The following is a 20,015-nucleotide window of genomic DNA, read 5'->3' as shown; positions in this document are numbered from 1 at the left end:
GGTAGCACTGTCGCCTCACAGCAAGAAGATCCTGGGTTCGATCCCTGGGTGGGGCAGTCCGGGTCCTTTCTGTGTGGAGTTTGCATGTTCTCCCTGTGTCTGCGTGGGTTTCCTCCGGGAGCTCCCGTTTTCTACCACAGGGGTTTTCAACCTTTTTGGACATGCGCCCCCCTCCGTGTGCCAACCCCAACCCTACACCCCCCCACACACACACTCAAACTTGCGCCTCAAACCCCCCCCCCACGTCAACCATCGCACAGAAACCATTACAAAAAGCTCTTGACAAGCTAAAATAACATAATTAATGTTGTGCACATCATACACACAATGCAATTTTGATGATTGAAAATATTACTTCAAAAAGATTACATTATATAAATTCGTGGTTCACTTTTGTAAATCGTAAGCGGTTCTTGCTTTTGATGAAGATGAGAGCAGAAAACGTTACAGAGCCAAGCAGAGGCACAAGTACATCAATTGCTACGTTTGTTAGTTCAGGATCATCTGCTTTGACTGACTTTTAGCTGACTCGGTTACCGCTCTGTGGTAATATACAGTTTAATCAAGCCTGAGTCACACAAAATGTTCCAGTATCTGGTGTTTATTTAAAACCGCAACATTCATTAATAACAGGAAAAAACACTGAGATAACTGAGAAAAGAAACTTCCGCTTTGCTTCTTATGAATCGAGTCATGACTCACTTATAGTGATACTGTGAACAGAGCATCTCCCACTATATACCTCTCTTAAAGACACACACACGTCCTATAACAGCAGTCATTGCTTTTTTGTCACCGATTAATCTTCAATGTTAGCCCTATTTTTAAACTGGCTAACATTAAACATGCGTGTGCGCGTGGTCAGCTAGACTAATCAAATCTGTCCCACAGACAGGTACTCGCGCGCCAAACCTCTGTTCTACCACAGTACAAAGACGTGCAAGTGAGGTGATTTAGAGATACTAAATTGTCCATGACTGTGTTTGACACTAAAACTTGTGAACTGATGAATCTTGTGTAAGGAATAACCAGTTTCTGCCATGAATGTAACCAAAGTGTAATATATAAATATTTCTGAATTACTGAGAGCATTTTGAGACACCAGGTGGCGCAGTGGTCTATCACGCTAGCCCACCACCCCTGAGATCAAGATTTTAATCTCAGCTGCTCTATCAGCTATATTCTGTCATAAGTGTCTGGATAAAATCATCTGCTAAATGTCATAAATGTAAATGTAGTGTAAACAAAAATCATATTTTTGTCCCTTTAACCTAAAATTAGAGCTAAAAATGTTAAAAATAAAATAAAAAACATCTAAAAATTAAACCTGACATAAACAGACACAATCACACTAAATATTAAACTGAAACTGAAACCAAAAAGTATAAAATATTTATCAAAACACACATTTGGCCTTAAATATCATCATTAAAACGTACATTAGATGTGATGGCCAATTATTTTAATTTATTTTTATTTTATTACATTTGAATAACAGAAATATTAATATAAATTATTCATTCATTCATTTATTTTTATTCATTTATTTATTTTATTTATTTTGGTTTTACCACCGCTGGGTACAATTCACTGGGCAAAAGGCAGGAAACACCCTGCACAGGTTGCCAGTCCATCACAGGGTAAACACACACACACACACACTTAAGGGGACTTTTAGTTTCACCAATGAACTTGACTTGCACGTCTTTGGACTGTGGGAGGAAACCGGAGCTCCTGGAGGAAAACCACACAGACACTGGGAAGAACATGCAAACTCCACACAGAAAGGACCTGGAACGTTTTACCGAACTGAACCTAGGACCTACTTACTGTGAGATGACAGTGCTACTCACCAGAAATGTTCACGAGTCATAAAATACGAGTCCGAGTCGAGTCACGAGTCTTTAGGCTAGAGTCCGAGTCAAGTCACGAGTCTTTAGGCTAGTTAAAAGCTTAAACTGAAGTTTTGTTTTCATTGCAAATTACGGCACAGCGGCCAAAATCCCAAACACAGCAAAAAATCCATAATACTGCTTACCTTAGCTTATGTTCTTCCAGATGCTATTACATTTATAAGCTTGTATCCCATTAGGAATATAATCCATTATTTTGTAAATGTGCTTATAATTAAAAACCTCCAAACTTTTCCCGGTCGCGAAGTAAAACACGAACTCATTAGAAAATCAATCAATATATATATATTTGTCACACGTAAATAATGTTGCTGACTTTTGCTGTCCACAAGTCATTTTTTGCGAGTGACGAGTCGAGTCATCATACTCATACTCATCATTTGAGTCACATACTCGAGTCCCCATCTCTGCTAGTCACCAAACCACCATGCTGCCCACTGTGTAGGAATCCTTTAATAAAATACAGATTTCTATTCAAAGCTCAGATTTCTTCTGCATTTCTTTTATCTTCCTCAGGATGGCGCTGTTTGATTACCCTGTTCCAGATCTGGACGTCACCTTGAAAGAAGCGAGCCGGGTACTCGAGTTCATTTTGAGCCCAGAGGAGTACACCCAGTACAAAGATGCTCTTTTCCAACAAATAGGAACACTTAATGGTCTACAAAAGCAGCTGACCAGTGGTGCCTCTGGCCATGAGAACTGGGTGACCGATCAGTTTAAAAAGCGACTCCTGTCCTGTTTCGATCCTCTGCCCACGTCCACAGCCATCCCTTCTGTGCTACCACCATGCAGGGTCACGGGAGAGGGGGCACAGCTGGAGAGGGCTGCCAGTCTGCTGTGGGCTGTAGCCAAGCTGTACAGTGAGCCGTGGCTGGTCGAGGGCGACGTACCGACAGAGCGCACGCAGCAGTCTGAAGTGTTCGCTGCCAGTCGCCTACCAGGTCAAAATCAGGATCAGATAAAGGTAAGAGTGTGACATTTGTTTTTTAATGACAATCCAGCATTAGCATGCAAGTTTGCTAATTACTACGCACATTTTTGTTTCTAGGTGTACCCGAAGAGCCTCCATGCCATCGTGACCTGCAGAGGAGGAGCATTTCCCATTCAGATCCTACAAAACCCTGGAGCAGGAAGCAGCAGTGCCTCTCCCGTACCTCTTTTCGACCTCTACACCCAGCTGGCCCACGTCATGAGTCTTCCAGCTGCGTCGGCTGAGCGTGACCCTTCCGTGATCTGTGGACTATCTGCTCTTCATCGCCAGGCCTGGCATGCTGTCAGGGAGAGGGTACTGACGGCCGGTGGTGAAGCTGCGGAATCACTAGGTCTGATGGAGAGCGCCATTCTGACGCTGTCGCTGGAAGACTGCCCTGCACCTGCCGATCTGGCGGAGACCCTCAACGCCATTCGTTTGGGAGGGGATGACGGCCAGTGTCTGAGGTACTACGACAAGGTACGTGACTGGTTTTGTGTGGGCTGAGATGGAAAACTATTAAACTATGAAACAGTTTCCTTGCTGATAGATGTGTGGAAAGATGCAACAGTTGACTGGATAATTGTCCATTCTGCTTTGGGCTAACAATTTAGCCACAGTTAAGCTGTGGCTGGTGTCCAGTTTAAGGCTCAGTGTGACAGATTGATAAATAAAATTGAGCTTTCCCAAATTATTTTAGCATATTAAAGTGACACAAAGTTTTGCACATGGCTAGATTGTTGTGTAACTTGCTTGCCAACTTGTCCAAGCTAGATAACCTGCCAACCATGAACTAATTAACCCAACCAGATTGACTAAAAATGTGGAAGTATTGTATAAAATCTGATGGTAGCATGCTGCAGCAGAGCATTTATGCTACTGCTTGATGATGTGATGAATAGACAGACAGACAGACAGACAGACAGATAGATAGACAGACAGATAGACAGACGACAGACCGACAGACAGATAGACAGACGACAGACCGACAGACAGATAGATAACAAAATCAACAGATAGACAGACAGACACACAGATAAACAGACAGATAGATTATAGATAGACATATATACAGTGTATCACAAAAGTGAGTACACCCCTCACATTTCTGCAAATATTTTTTTTATTATATCTTTTCATGGGACAACACTGACAAAATAACACTTTGACACAATGAAAAGTAGTCTGTGTGCAGCTTATATAACAGTGTAAATTTATTCTTCCCTCAAAATAACTCAATATACAGCCATTAATGTCTAAACCACCGGCAACAAAAGTGAGTACACCCCTAAGAGACTACACCCCTAAATGTCCAAATTGAGCACTGCTTGTCATTTTTCCTCCAAAATGTCATGTGACTCGTTAGTGTTACTAGGTCTCAGGTGTGCATAGGGAGCAGGTGTGTTCAATTTAGTAGTACAGCTCTCACACTCTCTCATACTGGTCACTGAAAGTTCCATCATGGCACCTTATGGCAAAGAACTCTCTGAGGATCTTAAAAGACGAATTGTTGCGCTACATGAAGATGGCCAAGGCTACAAGAAGATTGCCAACACCCTGAAACTGAGCTGCAGCACAGTGGCCAAGATCATCCAGCGTTTTAAAAGAGCAGGGTCCACTCAGAACAGACCTCGCGTTGGTCGTCCAAAGAAGCTGAGTGCACGTGCTCAGCGTCACACTGGATTGCTTTGCTTGGGGGGGGCAGTAAAACCTAATGAGGGGGCATGTTGATAGTCATGTTTTTGAAGCCAGAAATATATTCAAGGCTTGATTTGTGCATGAATGATGACAGCCAAGCTATTGATACTGGCTTAAAGTGATGTATGAGGTAAAGAAATAAAAATGCATGTTTTCGAACTTAAACTTAAAACCCAATGATTAAGAAATACATGTTGATTATGTAAATGGAGAAAAAAGATTATCTAATTGTATTTCATTTTAATACGCCCCCTTAATTAAATTGCCATTACTAATAGAACAACTCTATTTCTTGAAAGGCTTTAATACAAATTTAAGTCAAAGCTGACAAATGTACCTACACACAGACTGAGAATATTCAAACGTGGAAATAGGAATGAGTGAGAATATTTATATTATTGGGAAATTAAAATATAAAGAAAACAAAAGAATACTAATTCTGTAAAAAAAAAAGTGTTTACCAGTATACCTGCCTCTCGCTCACACTAACAGAACATATACTGCTGAACTGAACTGTTTGGGGCAGTCTGCCGATTTTTATATGACTCAAAGAGCCAATCAGGAATAAGCAAGGAAATATCTTCACACTGTAAAACAAAATGCATTTTTGTGATTGGTTCAGAGATAATTTTAAAAATAGCCGTTGCTTGCATTGTGCTTGGGGGGGCAAAGACACAATTTGGGGGGGCAATGCCCCCCTCAGCCCCCCCCTAGCGCCGGCCCTGGTCACATCCAACTGCTGTCTTTGAAAGATAGGCGCAGGAGTGCTGTCAGCATTGCTGCAGAGATTGAAAAGGTGGGGGGTCAGCCTGTCAGTGCTCAGACCATACGCCGCACACTACATCAAATTGGTCTGCATGGCTGTCACCCCAGAAGGAAGCCCCTTCTGAAGTCTCTACACAAGAAAGCCCGCAAACAGTTTGCTGAAGACATGTCAACAAAGGACATGGATTACTGGAACCATATCCTATGGTCTGATGAGACCAAGATTAATTTGTTTGGTTCAGATGGTCTCAAGCATGTGTGGCGGCAATCAGGTGAGGAGTACAAAGATAAGTGTGTCATGCCTACAGTCAAGTATGGTGGTGGGAATGCCATGGTCTGGGGCTGCATGAGTGCAGCAGGTGTTGGGGAGTTACATTTCATTGAGGGACACATGAACTCCAATATGTACTGTGAAATACTGAAGCAGAGCATGATCCCCTCCCTCCGGAAACTGGGTCGCAGGGCAGTGTTCCAGCATGATAATGACCCCAAACACACCTCTAAGACGACCACTGCTTTATTGAAGAGGCTGAGGGTAAAGGTGATGGACTGGCCAAGCATGTCTCCAGACCTAAACCCAATAGAACATCTTTGGGGCATCCTCAAGCGGAAGGTGGAGGAGCGCAAAGTCTTGAATATCCGCCAGCTCCGTGATGTCGTCATGGAGGAGTGGAAAAGCATTCCAGTGGCAACCTGTGAAGCTCTGGTAAACTCCATGCCCAGGAGAGTTAAGGCAGTTCTGGGAAATAATGGTGGCCACACAAAATATTGACACTTCAGGAACTTTCACTAAGGGGTGTACTCACTTTTGTTGCCGGTGGTTTAGACATTAATGGCTGTATATTGAGTTATTTTGAGGGAAGAATAAATTTACACTGTTATATAAGCTGCACACAGACTACTTTTCATTGTGTCAAAGTGTCATTTTGTCAGTGTTGTCCCATGAAAAGATATACTTAAATATCTGCAGAAATGTGAGGGGTGTACTCACTTTTGTGATACACTGTATATATACAGTAGATATAGATATATACTGTATATAGATATACAGTAGATATATAGATAGATAGATAGATAGATAGATATAGATATAGATAGATGGATAGATAAATAGATATACAGACAGACAGATGAAAAGATAGATAACTAAATCAACAGATAGACAGACAGACACACAGATACACAGACAGATAGATTATAGATAGACAGATATATAGATAGATAGATAGATAGATAGATAGATAGATAGATAGATAGACAGACAGACACACAGACAGACAGACAGACACACAGAGAGATAGATTACAGATAGACAGATATATAGGTAGATAGATGATAACTAGACAGACAGACAGATAGATAACTAAATCGACAGATAGACAGACAGACAGATTATAGATAGACAGATATATAGGTAGATAGACAGACAGACAGACACACAGTTAGATAACTAAATCAACAGATAGACAGACAGACACAGACAGATAGACAGACAGATAGATTATAGATAGACATATATATAGATAGATAGACAGACAGGCAGATAGGCAGACAGACAGATAGATAACTAAATCGACAGATAGACAGACAGACAGATTATAGATAGACAGATATATAGGTAGATAGACAGACAGACAGACAGACAGACACACAGTTAGATAACTAAATCAACAGATAGACAGACAGACACAGACAGATAGACAGACAGATAGATTATAGATAGACAGATATATAGATAGATAGACAGACAGGCAGATAGGCAGACAGACAGATAGATAACTAAATCGACAGATAGACAGACAGACAGATTATAGATAGACAGATATATAGGTAGACAGACAGACAGTTAGATAACTAAATCAACAGATAGACAGACAGACACAGACAGATAGACAGACAGATAGATTATAGATAGACAGATATATAGATAGATAGACAGACAGATAGATTATAGATTGACAGATATATAGATAGATAGACAGACAGGCAGACAGACAGACAGACAGTCAGACAGACAGACCCTGGTAGAGTTTTTTTTAAATTTATTTGCTCCCTAAGTCAGCGGTGTTAGTTTAGTTGTCAGGGTAATGGTTGGTAACTATTCAGAAGATAGTGAGTTTGAAGTTGCCCCAAGCTACAAATGTTTGGTCCCTAAGAATACATTTAAATTTTCAGCATTTAAAAGATGCTTTTATCCAAAGCAACTTACAGTAGTGTGACAGTATACAGTCTAATAAAATGCAAAATGAAATACATGCCATCAAACTTGTAAAATTTTGAATCAATATCGTCAAATTTATCTCCACAGGTGGTGAACATGGTGGTGTTTAAAAACGGTGTCGCCGGCATGCTGTTCGAACACAGCGTTGTGGATGGCATGGTGGCTGGCCTCGTAGTAGGACGTGTGTGGAGTCTCTCAGAGTCCCAAAATTTACAGCAAATAAGGATGCAAACAATAAAAAATGAATCTGTGTTTAACCAGAAACCCCTTCACTTCCCAATGGAGGGTGTAAACTTGCCAGCTCGACCTCTTGCCAGCTACTCACAAACATGTAATCCTATGGTCACGTTTGAGGTTTCGTCATATCCGGACGTGCTGACAACACTAAGGGGTCACAGGGGTTTATATGACGCGTGGATTAACTTCTCGCTGCAGCTCTCTCTAAAGCAGACCCTTGGAGACTCGGCTGCTAGCTACATTATGGTCACGCCTACTCATATGCGCCACTACAAACATGGCCGATGTGATCCGACTTATTCAGTAACAATGCAGTCCCGTCAGCTGGTTACAGCACTGGGATCCTGCACTGGGACGGGGAACGTCCCTCCCTACACAGAGGAACTCTTCCGACAGTTTCACTTGGCGTTTCTAGAACACAAAAACCTCATCAAAGCCACTAAGCGTGGTAATGGCGTAGGACCACATTTAGCAGTGCTGCGCAGGGGTATTTCTCAAGAAAACCCCCTCAAGAAATATCTAGATCTTTTTGGATGTCCGTCCATCTACCTGACTGGATCAGATCTGATGGAAGGTGTCGAGTGTGCTGTGGGGAATGTCTACGCCAACGACCAGTTGGCTGTCACATATCTGGGAAAGAAGGACATGGTCCGAATTGTTCTTAACGCAAAGGGAACCTTTGCGAGCATCCTAGGGAAGCTTAGGCACTATCTTGAACTGAATCTTAAGCTGGTGATACTTCTAGCATTGAGGTATGCAATCGCTGGGCAGATGGGAGCTATTGAGTGCCTTCTGGAATCAAAGGAAGAGGGAACAGATGGATCCAAAGCTGCTCACAGTGATCCCTTAGAATCTTCTTTGGCGAGGAAGCCAGACTTTACCCTGGTGATACATGGTGGAGCAGGGGAGGACATTACTCTGAGCAGCAAGGTGGTTGAGGTGATTGAATTTGCTCTACTCGCAGCCCTGAAATTAGGATCAAGTGTGCTGAGTCTTGGAGGCACCAGCCTGGATGCGGTGCAGATAAGTGTCACTGCATTAGAAGATTGCTTTCTGTTTAATGCAGGTAAGGGGTCTGTGTACAACCGAGATGGCCAGCATGAGATGGAGGCTACTATTGTAGATGGGAATAGAAAGGACTCTGGGTCGGTGGCTTGCTTGCGTGGTGTAAAGAACCCAATAAAGGCAGCCCGTCACGTCATGGAAAAGAGTGAACACTCGTTGTTGACCGGTGATGGAGCCGAGGAGTTTTTAAAGGCTCTCGCAGAAAAGGACGAATCAGTAAACGCAGAGTACTTTCACACTGATATCAGGTACACAGAGCTGGCCATGAAAAAAAACAACCATCCTCAAACCGTAGGTGCGGTTGCTCTGGATCGTTGGGGCAGGTTAGCAGCGGCGACATCAACCGGCGGGTTAGTAGGCAAGTGGAAAGGTAGAATTGGAGACACAGCAATTGTGGGTGCCGGAATATACGCTGATGATAAACTTGCCGTGACATGTTCAGGTGATGGAGACGCATTTTTACGCCAGACGGTGGCTCATAAAGTAGCTAGTCTTCACAACCTCAAAGGCTACAGTTTAAAACAAGCGTGTCGGGAAGTGATTCATGAAGATCTGGGTGCAAAATGCGCTGGAATAATCGCTGTTAACCACAAGGGAGAAGCTGTAATCGAAACCAACGCTGGAGTAATGTTTGTTGGGTCCATGATCAACGGTGTTGCTCGAGCTGAAGTCTACAGACCTTTGATGAACTTTTCAAATGTAATTTGGGAAACCGAAGACCTGGTGGCTTATTTGCACCCTGAACCCTGGACCACAGGAACAACCATTCTGACTCAAAAGTCCCTAAACAGACCAAGCAGCATTTTTCACTTTGCTGAGTCTGACTATGTGGAAATGTTACTTGGTGCACAAATGGTCGCAAACCTGCTTTGTGAAAAACTTAACGTGTATCGCTGTGCTCTAGTGTTCATGCCCCATCCAGACAAGCCGGCTAAGATTAAGATCCTGCCTCTTCATAGCCTAGAACCCAACTGGAAGCCTCATCTGGCTGAGAAAGAAGAGTTCCACATGTATAATCCTGGTTACTGCAGTTCGAAAAATGGCCCATGGTGTGAAGATGTTCTCCTAGACAAAGTCCAAGCTACGATCAGGGATCAGCTCCCAATTCTTAATGCTCCACCTTGCTATGACTTCCTTGGGGATGCGTCTGACAATGGCCTTTTTGCACGCATTGTGAGAGGGGAGGAGCAACATTGGCGAGTGTGGGAGGACGACAAACACGTAGCTTTTCTGACCCCATTCCCAAACACACCAGGCTTTACAGTTCTGGTGCCAAGAAAACCATTATCAAGTGACATCTTCCGTCTGGACAAAAACGACTACAAAGCTTTTATCATGGCCACACGAAAAGTGGCTCAACTTCTGGAAAAGGCTCTGGGTGCAGGAGTAGCTCTCATATTTGAGGGTATGGAAGTTGACTACGCCCATGCTAAGTTAATCCCACTTGTAACAAAGCCTGGTGAAATGAGTCCTGCAGTGCCTCCTCAGTTCTGTCCAACATACCCTGGATATGTCACCTCTGTAGATGGTCCTCCAGCAAGTCCAGAGGTTCTTAAAGCGATCCAAACTGAAATTACAAAAGTCACTCCACCTCACACTTGGGAAAACCCTCAAAGTCACTCCATATTAGCCATCAAGAGCCAGTGGTACCGCAATCTTTTCCAGATCCAGAACACTCTGTTTCACAGTACAGTCGAATACTTCAGCAACCAATGCAAGTACGCGTATGCTCTGACGCCCATCACGACCGACACGATTTCGTCGCCTATGGGCCTGGGGTCCGACTCTGAGCCCGTTTTTGTGAGCATGCTAGGCCAAGATGTGTACTTGGCCGACTCCATGCAATTTGTGCTGGAATACTTCTTACGGTTTCAGGAGGGACTTGCTGGGACGTACTACGTGTCTCCCAGTTTTCGAGGTGAGGACCCTGATGCTACTCATCTGAACCAATTCTACCATGTTGAATGTGAGCTGCTTGGTGACATGGATGCTGCTATTAGTGTAGCAGAAGGCTACGTGGTTTACCTGACTCAGACAATGTTAAAACATCACTCTAAGATCATATTAAGTGTTGCAGGAACCCTGAGCCATGCACACGATCTGATTGAGAGGCTGAAGGAACCTCTTCCAAGGGTGACTCTGGAGCAAGCCATTCCAAAGATGCCTTCTGCTGATTGCTTTGAGTGGGTACAAGAGGGGCAGCCACAACTCGGTCGAAAGCTTACCCGAAAAGGAGAAGCAGCTTTGATTGAGGAATATGGTGGTGCTGTTTGGTTGACTGAAATGGACCATCTGAGTGTCCCGTTCTACCAAGCTTATGTACAAGGTTCTGGCAGAAACAAAGCAAAGGCAGCTGATTTGCTTCTGGGGTTAGGGGAGACGATAGGGCTCGGCGAGCGACACTCCACCCCTGAGATGGTACTAGAGGCCCTACAACACCATGCTGTACCAGAGGAATCTTACAAATGGTACATCAACATGAGGAAAGACATTCCTCTTTGTACAAGTGGCTGGGGAATGGGGACAGAACGATACCTGTGTTGGCTGCTGCAGCACGACGACGTCCGAGACATGCAAATTATCCCCAGATTGAAGGCAAAAAAATATATGCCCTAAGACAACAAGTATTCGTCAAAGACTGTTTACTCAATTAATTACCTTTGGGTTAGACAAACAGGTTTTAAACTAAACATAAAGATTCTGACGTTTTACATTATGGACACACAGATTTTTTTAAATTCTATTTTTGCATTTTTCCCATTTTCCTCCCAATCTAGTCATATCCAGTTCCCCAGTTGTAACTTTGTCTGCTGCTGACCTCCACTGTTTAGAAAAGCAGACTACATAATGCCCCCTTCAAAAACCCATTGAGTGGTAGACCAGGCCAAAAATGTCACAGACAGTGACATAAGGCAATGAACCCCCTTCATAGTAATGCATTAAAAAATACAGTATATTTATCACAATTAGGGCTGCACAGCTGGTTTAGTACATGCTGCACAGCACCGGGGTCTTGGAGACCTGGGTTCCATGTTCATCTCTGGTCACTGTCTGGTCAGTATTCAACATGCGCTCTCTGTGTTAGCATGTGTGATACTCATTGATGGATTTGCATCCTGTCCAGTATTTCCAACTGGAGTTCAGCTTATCATAGTAATTCAATAATAATGTCCAGCTTGAAGAATGTTAGTGATATTGTATTTATTGACTTGATTTTATATAATAGCACCAGAGGTGGAAAGTAACGAATTACATTTACTCGCGTTACTGTAACTGAGTAGTTTTTTTGTGTACTTGTACTTTTTAAAGTAGATTTTACAATCAGTAATTTTACTTTTACTAAAGTATGTTTTGTATTAAGAATTGTAATTCGCTACTTTTTAAATAAGATCCGTTACTGAGTAAAAAAAAAAACGCTAAAAAATTGTGTCTGGGAAACTGCTGCAGTGAATTCTGGGATGAAAAATAAACTGGTGCTAAAATTAAGGAGCTGTAATCTAGGTATAGAGTAGGGAGGGAGGGGTGATTTTAAAAGTTTAGCATGTTTGGATTTTAACGTTTCGTTATTTAATAACATAGTCTGATGTCAAAGAATGGCAAAGTTTTGTCTTACGTCTTGAAGGTTTTCTTTGGGTCATTTAGTGAAAGTCACAACACTTTCTTGACTTGTTTTGAGTTATGAGATTTGCAGTATTTGTTGGTGATGAAAAGTAGGCTAGTCTATAGAATCCACAATTAATGCCAACTTCAGTGGTTATACAGTTTGAAAATGTTTAATGGGATGGTCTGTACTAAAATAACACATTACACATCCCTAAATGTTTTAAATGTTGTATCAATGTTTTTTCTATTATATTTTAATTAAAAACAACTATTGTGAGATTTATCCACTTGTCCTGTTTGCATTACACAGAAGAGACCCCCTCTCCTGTTAAAAAAGTAACTAAGTAACGTTTACTAAATGAGTTACTTTTCACTTAAGTAGATTTTTAGACTAGGAATTTTACTTTAATTTGAAAAATCATTAAAGTAATAGTAATTTTACTTGAGTACAATATTTTAGTGCTCTTTCCACCTCTGAATAGCACTGACATTAAACTGATTGAAACTGTTGTTAAGTTTTTGAGATGACTTGCAGGGTCAATTTTGCAACTGATTATTAATAAAGGACACATTGTTGTTTTGGTTTTTTAAAAGCTTTGAATATTTGTAAAATGATGCATTTGTAAAGTAAGTTTATATTCACTCTGAGTATATACGTACTTGTATACATTTATAAGGAAGAAACATTTCTAAATCCAAAATATGTATAATTTCTTGGCATTTTCCCCACTTAATTATAAAAAAATAATAAAGCCATATGTTAACCTTCTTTTTAAAAAAAAGTTGTTTTGTGTTTATTTTGTAAGAGATTTTGGTAAATATAATGAAATAGTTGGTCTAAATGGCATGTTGGGTTTGAGTCTAATGAAAGCTACCATGGTTAAAGCAAACCAATGTGGCTGCACTTTATACAGCATTAAGGCCGGGTCACATCAGATTTTTAAAAAGCATTATTATATTTATATTATATTATATTTAAAATGAAACAAAAATTAAATTACATTCAAAATAAAGCTCTGTGGGTAGCACTGTCCTCATAGTAAGAAGGTTCTGGGTTGGATTCCGAAGTGGAGCGGTCCAGGTCCTTTCTGTGTGGAGTTTGCATGTTCTCCCTGTGTCTGTGTGGGTTTCCTCCAGATGCTCCGATTTCCTCCCACAGTCCAAAGACATGCAGTCAGGTTAACTGGAGAAACTACAGGGGTTGGACAAAATAACTGAAACACCTGTCATTTTAGTGTGGGAGGTTTCATGGCTAAATTGGACCAGTCTGGTGGCCAATCTTCATTAATTGCACATTGCACCAGTAAGAGCAGAGTGTGAAGGTTCAATTAGCAGGGTAAGAGCACAGTTTTGCTCAAAATATTGCAATGCACACAACATTATGGGTGACATACCAGAGTTCAAAAGAGGACAAATTGTTGGTGCACGTCTTGCTGGCGCATCTGTGACCAAGACAGCAAGTCTTTGTGATGTATCAAGAGCCACGGTATCCAGGGTAATGTCAGCATACCACCAAGAAGGACAAACCACATCCAACAGGATTAACTGTGGACGCAAGAGGAAGCTGTCTGAAAGGGATGTTCGGGTGCTAACCCGGATTGTATCCAAAAAACATAAAACCACGGCTGCCCAAATCACGGCAGAATTAAATGTGCACCTCAACTCTCCTGTTTCCACCAGAACTGTCCGTCGGGAGCTCCACAGGGTCGATATACACGGCCGGGCTGCTATAGCCAAACCTTTGGTCACTCGTGCCAATGCCAAACGTCGGTTTCAATGGTGCAAGGAGCGCAAATCTTGGGCTGTGGACAATGTGAAACATGTATTGTTCTCTGATGAGTCCACCTTTACTGTTTTCCCCACATCCGGGAGAGTTACGGTGTGGAGAAGCCCCAAAGAAGCGTACCACCCAGACTGTTGCATGCCCAGAGTGAAGCATGGGGGTGGATCAGTGGTTGTTTGGGCTGCCATATCATGGCATTCCCTTGGCCCAATACTTGTGCTAGATGGGCGCGTCACTGCCAAGGACTACCGAACCATTCTGGAGGACCATGTGCATCCAATGGCGGTGCCGTGTATCAGGATGACAATGCACCAATACACACAGCAAGACTGGTGAAAGATTGGTTTGATGAACATGAAAGTGAAGTTGAACATCTCCCATGGCCTGCACAGTCACCATATCTAAATATTATTGAGCCACTTTGGGGTTTTTTGGAGAAGCGAGTCAGGAAACGGTTTAATCCACCAGCATCACGTAGTGACCTGGCCACTATTCTGCAAGAAGAATGGCTTAAAATCCCTCTGACCACTGTGCAGGACTTGTATATGTCATTTCCAAGACGAATTGACGCTGTATTGGCCACTAAAGGAGGCCCTACACCATACTAATAAATTATTGTGGTCTAAAACCAGGTGTTTCAGTTATTTTGTCCAACCCCTGTACGTACATACCATGATACAGCGTAGTTCGTACTTGGGAATCGGTTTACTCGATTCACTAATAAAAAAAAAAGAGTAATTCCGGATGAACCGATTCTCTGTTGACTCTCTTTGTTGACTCTCCTCCTGTGTTCGGATCGGGCTGTCATGGCGGGTCAGGTTAAAGCGCTGGTCGGTGCGAAGTGGTTGGCGGAGGCGATCCGGAGTAATCGGGTCGGACCGAGTCTGAGGATCCTGGACGCGTCGTGGTACTTACCGACACTGAACCGTAACGCCGCTGAGGAGTTCCGACAGAAGCACATCCCCGGAGCCTCGTTCTTCGATATAGACGAGTGCAGCGACTCCTCGTCCCGGTTCGATCACATGCTGCCCGGGGAGGAGCAGTTCTCCCAGTACGTGGGGAATCTGGGCGTCGGGAGCGACACTCATGTGGTGGTGTACGACTGCAGCGACTTCGGATCGTTCGCAGCACCGCGGGTCTGGTGGATGTTCAGGTTCTTTGGTCACAGCTCGGTGTCGGTGCTGAGCGGGGGGTTAAAGCACTGGCTGCATGAGGGTCAGCCGGTCACCGACCAGTACCACAAACCAGAACCGGTCCAGTTCAAAGCCCAGATCAATGAGAGATCAAAGTGGGTGAAGACTTATGAGGACGTGCTGCAGAACATCAAACAGCCCAAATATCAACTGGTGGACGCTCGAGTACAGGGCCGCTTTAGGGGACTGGAACCGGAACCCCGTCCAGGTTAATACAACTGTAATACTGTACTTAACACCTAAAAAGTCATCTTTACACCGTTAGTGCATTATAAACACACACAACACTTCAATAATGCACTTAACACCTAAATAAGTAATGTTTACACCGTTAGTGCATCATAAACACTCCAACAACACTTCAGTAATGTATTAAACACTTAAATAAGTCATGTTTACACATGTTAGTGCATCATAAACACTCCAACAACACTTCAGTAATGTACTAAACACTTAAATAAGTCATGTTTACACCGTTAGTGCATCATAAACACTCCAACAACACTTCAGTAATGTACTAAACACCTAAATAAGTCATGTTTACACCGTTAGTGCATCATAAACACTTCAACAACACTTCAGTAATGTACTAAACACTTAAATAAGTCATGTTTACACCGTTAGTGCATCATAAACACTTCAACAACACTTCAGTAATGTACTAAACACTTAAATAAGTCATGTTTACATGATTAGTGCATCATAAACACTTCAACAACACCACTTCAGTAATGTACTAAACACCTAAATAAGTCATGTTTACACCGTTAGTGCATCATAAACACTCCAACAACACTTCAGTAATGTACTAAACACTTAAATAAGTCATGTTTACACCATTAGTGCATCATAAACACACAAACAATACTTCAATAATGTATTAAACACTTAAATAAGTCATGTTTACACTGTTAGTGCATGATTAACACACAAACGGCACTTCAATAATGCACTAAACACCTTAATAAGTCATTTTTACACGATTAATGTATTGTAAACACACTATCAACATTTTAATAGTATATTAAACACTTAAATTAGTCATCTTTACACAAGTAATGTATCGTAAACACACATTAACACTACTCATTTATTAAACACTTAAATAAGTCATGTTTACATGATAAGTGCATCATAAACACTCCAACAACACTTCAATACTGTATTAAACACCTAAAAAGTCATCTTTACATGATTATTGTATCGTAAACAACCCAACAACACATTAATTCTGTATTAAATAAGTCATGTTTACATGATTACAATAAAAAAATAAATAAAATAAATAACAACAATAATTCATTTTTCTTCAGTATCTACTTTGTTCTGATCAGACTATCGTTGACTACCTGAAAACACTATTCACAAGTCAGAAATATCATCTTGTCAGGCTGCTGATTTACTGTAACTGGTACACTAAATACTACATATTATCAAAAAGAGATGTGATTTTTAATAGCTTATTCCTTAAAAAAACAAAGACGTTTGTGAACATTTCTTGGAGTAAAGTTGCTGTTGTATTTGTATTTAAGTAAAGTACCAATAAATCTGTAACTGTAAGAACTGTAAGAATGACTAAATAACTCTCCTGTAAATAACCTATAAGTGAAAATACAACTGAGATCTAGCAGCACAGGTTTATAATGAACTGTTCCGTCGTGGACTGTGCTCTTATTTACTCACTCTGTCCTTCTGAACTATCACACGATACACAACGCCTGTGTACGCTGTAGCAAAAACAGTAACGCTCACAGTGAGAAAACAAGTGTTCAACCACTTTCATTTTTATTTCATATACGTTTAGTACAAATATTCACTTACAATTTACACACCATGTCCTTTACCAGTTTTTATTTTATTTTACAATTTTATATTAAAGATATTTTGTTTAGGTTGCAGTTTTATTGAAACTTACAGTTCAGTTTCTTGGTTGATCAGATAAAAAATAAAAAAATTGTCCACTTATATGTCCCAGTATGTTCAGTCCATTCCTATTTTCTTCCATGCAGCAGAATTGTTACGTTTTCCAAAAGAATGTGGACACCCCTGTTCAGCCACACTCACAAAGCCCAAAGTAACACAAATTGTGGGACTTTATATAGCTCCTTTTCTCTTCTGGCCGTCTCGTACTCTTGCTCAGTGGTTGCCATCTTCCTCTGTGAGATTTTCAGCAGTTTTCTGATGCACTTGTTTTAAAAGTCTGAATGTGTTTTTTTTTCTTCAGTGTCCAGGCTTGTGGCTACTGGCCAGACCAAGACTTTCATTACTCGTAGCTTGCCGATTATGCTAATTGACTTGCTAATTGACCAGATTCTTGCCATTTTGACCATCACCTTATAAGCACAAAAGGTAGCACACCTCAATATAAAGCTTTTGGTCATAAAATATGTCATAATGCTCCTACCTATGTACTTTACTTTGGGTCTGGTGCTTACTCTGAAATCACATTGGGTGCCACTGTCTGGGGACTATTTGTGGTTTCACGAATGTCATAAACCAGTACTGACAGAAATGTTATTTTCCAATATTGTTTAAACATTTTGTCCTGGGGAACTCTGGGTAGCTCCTACATCTTTGTTATGATTACATGCCCTGCATGCACAAAAGACATTTTTACTTTACTGGTTTCCAATCACTATATATTTACAGATACAGCTAAATCCATGAAAATGAAATGAAACATATTAACACATTTATCCTTCACTCACTGTCACTGTGTGTTTTTTAGAAACAGAACCAGGTCACATCCCTGGCAGCATCAACATGCCCTTCCCAAACTTTATGGATCCCACCGGACAGGAGAGGCCCGTCGAGGAGCTCAAGCAGATGTTCGGGGATGCTGGGGTCGACCTGCAGAAGCCTCTCTGGGTGACCTGCGGCTCGGGGGTAACAGCGTGTCACATCGCGCTCGCCGCCCACCTGTGTGGACACCCGGGCGTGTGCCTTTACGATGGTTCGTGGTCCGAGTGGTTTGCCAAGGCAGCGCCAGAGCTCGTCATCTCTGAAGGGAAAGGCAAACAGCAGTGAGAGGAAGAGCTGTGTGAATAAAAATGAAAGATTAAACGCTGTGTGAATGGTTTAAAGAGCTGGAGTGTAATTATAACCACTTATATAACCTCTTATTGCACTTTAATCAAAATCCAGGAATTAACCGCCAATTTATAGTTACTGAAGTATAGTTACTGAAATATTTGGATATCTGAGCTAACCTAAGTATTAATTTATCTAATCTAGTGTTTAAACCAGGTATACAACAGTAATAAAAGGTAAACATAAAGATGTGTGTAAATTAAACCATGTTTCTGATACTGTGTCCCTGTACTACTAGCCTCTCTTATTTCTCCACTGACGAGACCAATTTAATCTCTAAAATAATATCCAAATCTAAGTCTTAATCATGTCAGATTAAGATTTCTCCACCTCACACTTAATGCGACGTCTCTCTGACATTTCTGTCAGATGTGAAGAAAAGATTGATTAGATATAGGAGTTCTGTATCTGTTTATGTTTAATCTACTCTGAAAATAGCTGCCGTCACCTCCAATATCAAGAAACCGGACCTTGAAAGGAAAATTTCAGACCCACTCCTAACCTGCTTTTAGTTCTAGAGAGAGTCGTTGCCTCCCGGCTGCAAGTGTGGAGAATTTTGAAGGGAAAATTGTGACAACGACGACCCCGTACTGTTGCACATCTTAAGACGTGTTTGCAGGAAGAACGAGACAAAATAAAAGCTGAAACAATAAATCACTTGGTCTCCTCGGTGCCAAAATGTCTTTTAAGTGTGGTGAAAAGGAACGGCAATATTACAAAGTGGTAAATGCTTTACTGTCCCAACTTTTTTTGAATGTGTTGCGGACCTGAAATGCAGGAATGGATGTTTACCATTACATTTACATTTTCGGCATTTAGCAGACGCCTTTTATTCAAAGCGACTTACAGTATACGATCTGAGCGACTGAGGGTTAAGGGCCTTGCTCAAGGGCCCAACAGCAGCAACCTGGCAGTGGTGGGGCTTGAACCAGCAACCTTTGGATTACCAGTCCTGTGCCTTAACCACTAGGCTACGGCTTGCTTGTTTATTAATAAATGAAATGAACTTGAGCAGATAATAGATGAAATATCTCAGGTTCATCCTGTCTGACATTAAATAAAAGTCAAAATCAATGTAAGAAACTCTGTGTCTTTATATTATTTGCATTTTCCATGCTGTCCCAACTTTTTCTGATTTGGGGTTGTATTAATAAACAGTGACACAGTAGGCAGGTTAGTAGGTAGCACTGTTTCCTCACAGCAAGAAGGTCTGGGTCCTTCCCGTGTGATGTTTGCATGTTCTCCCTGTGTCTGTGGAGGTATTGTGTGTGTATTTGCCCTGTGATTGACACCCCACCGCGACCCTGACTAGGATAAAGCGGTAGTAAAACAAACAGTGAACGAATTAATGATAAAGCGTAGTTCGTATTTGGGAATCGGTTCACTTGATTCACTAAAAAGAGTCATTCCGGTATCATGGCGGGTCAGGTGGAAGCGCTGGTCGGAGCGAAGTGGTTGGCGGAGGCGGTCAGGAATA

The 20,015-nt window shown here is 41.6% G+C and overlaps 2 protein-coding genes across 2 annotated transcripts; both read left to right on the top strand.

The window, feature by feature from the left end:
• The first annotated feature begins 2,430 nt into the window (after nt 1–2,430).
• On the top strand, nt 2,431–11,485 carry si:ch211-256m1.8 (uncharacterized). Its single transcript, XM_062986893.1, has 3 exons — nt 2,431–2,877; nt 2,962–3,363; nt 7,655–11,485. Exons 1-3 carry the CDS (start codon nt 2,431–2,433, stop codon nt 11,483–11,485), a joined length of 4,680 nt encoding a protein of 1,559 aa, XP_062842963.1.
• Nucleotides 11,486–15,030: 3,545 nt separating this feature from the next.
• On the top strand, nt 15,031–18,761 carry mpst (mercaptopyruvate sulfurtransferase). The gene is made up of 2 exons (XM_063016882.1): nt 15,031–15,656; nt 18,177–18,761. Exons 1-2 carry the CDS (start codon nt 15,062–15,064, stop codon nt 18,473–18,475), a joined length of 894 nt encoding a protein of 297 aa, XP_062872952.1. The 5' UTR covers nt 15,031–15,061; the 3' UTR covers nt 18,476–18,761.
• The last annotated feature ends 1,254 nt before the right edge of the window (nt 18,762–20,015 follow it).

This window comes from Trichomycterus rosablanca, chromosome 2 (genome assembly GCF_030014385.1).
Source record: "Trichomycterus rosablanca isolate fTriRos1 chromosome 2, fTriRos1.hap1, whole genome shotgun sequence".
NCBI lineage: Eukaryota > Metazoa > Chordata > Actinopteri > Siluriformes > Trichomycteridae > Trichomycterus > Trichomycterus rosablanca.
This window is presented reverse-complemented; position numbering and strand designations above follow the sequence as displayed.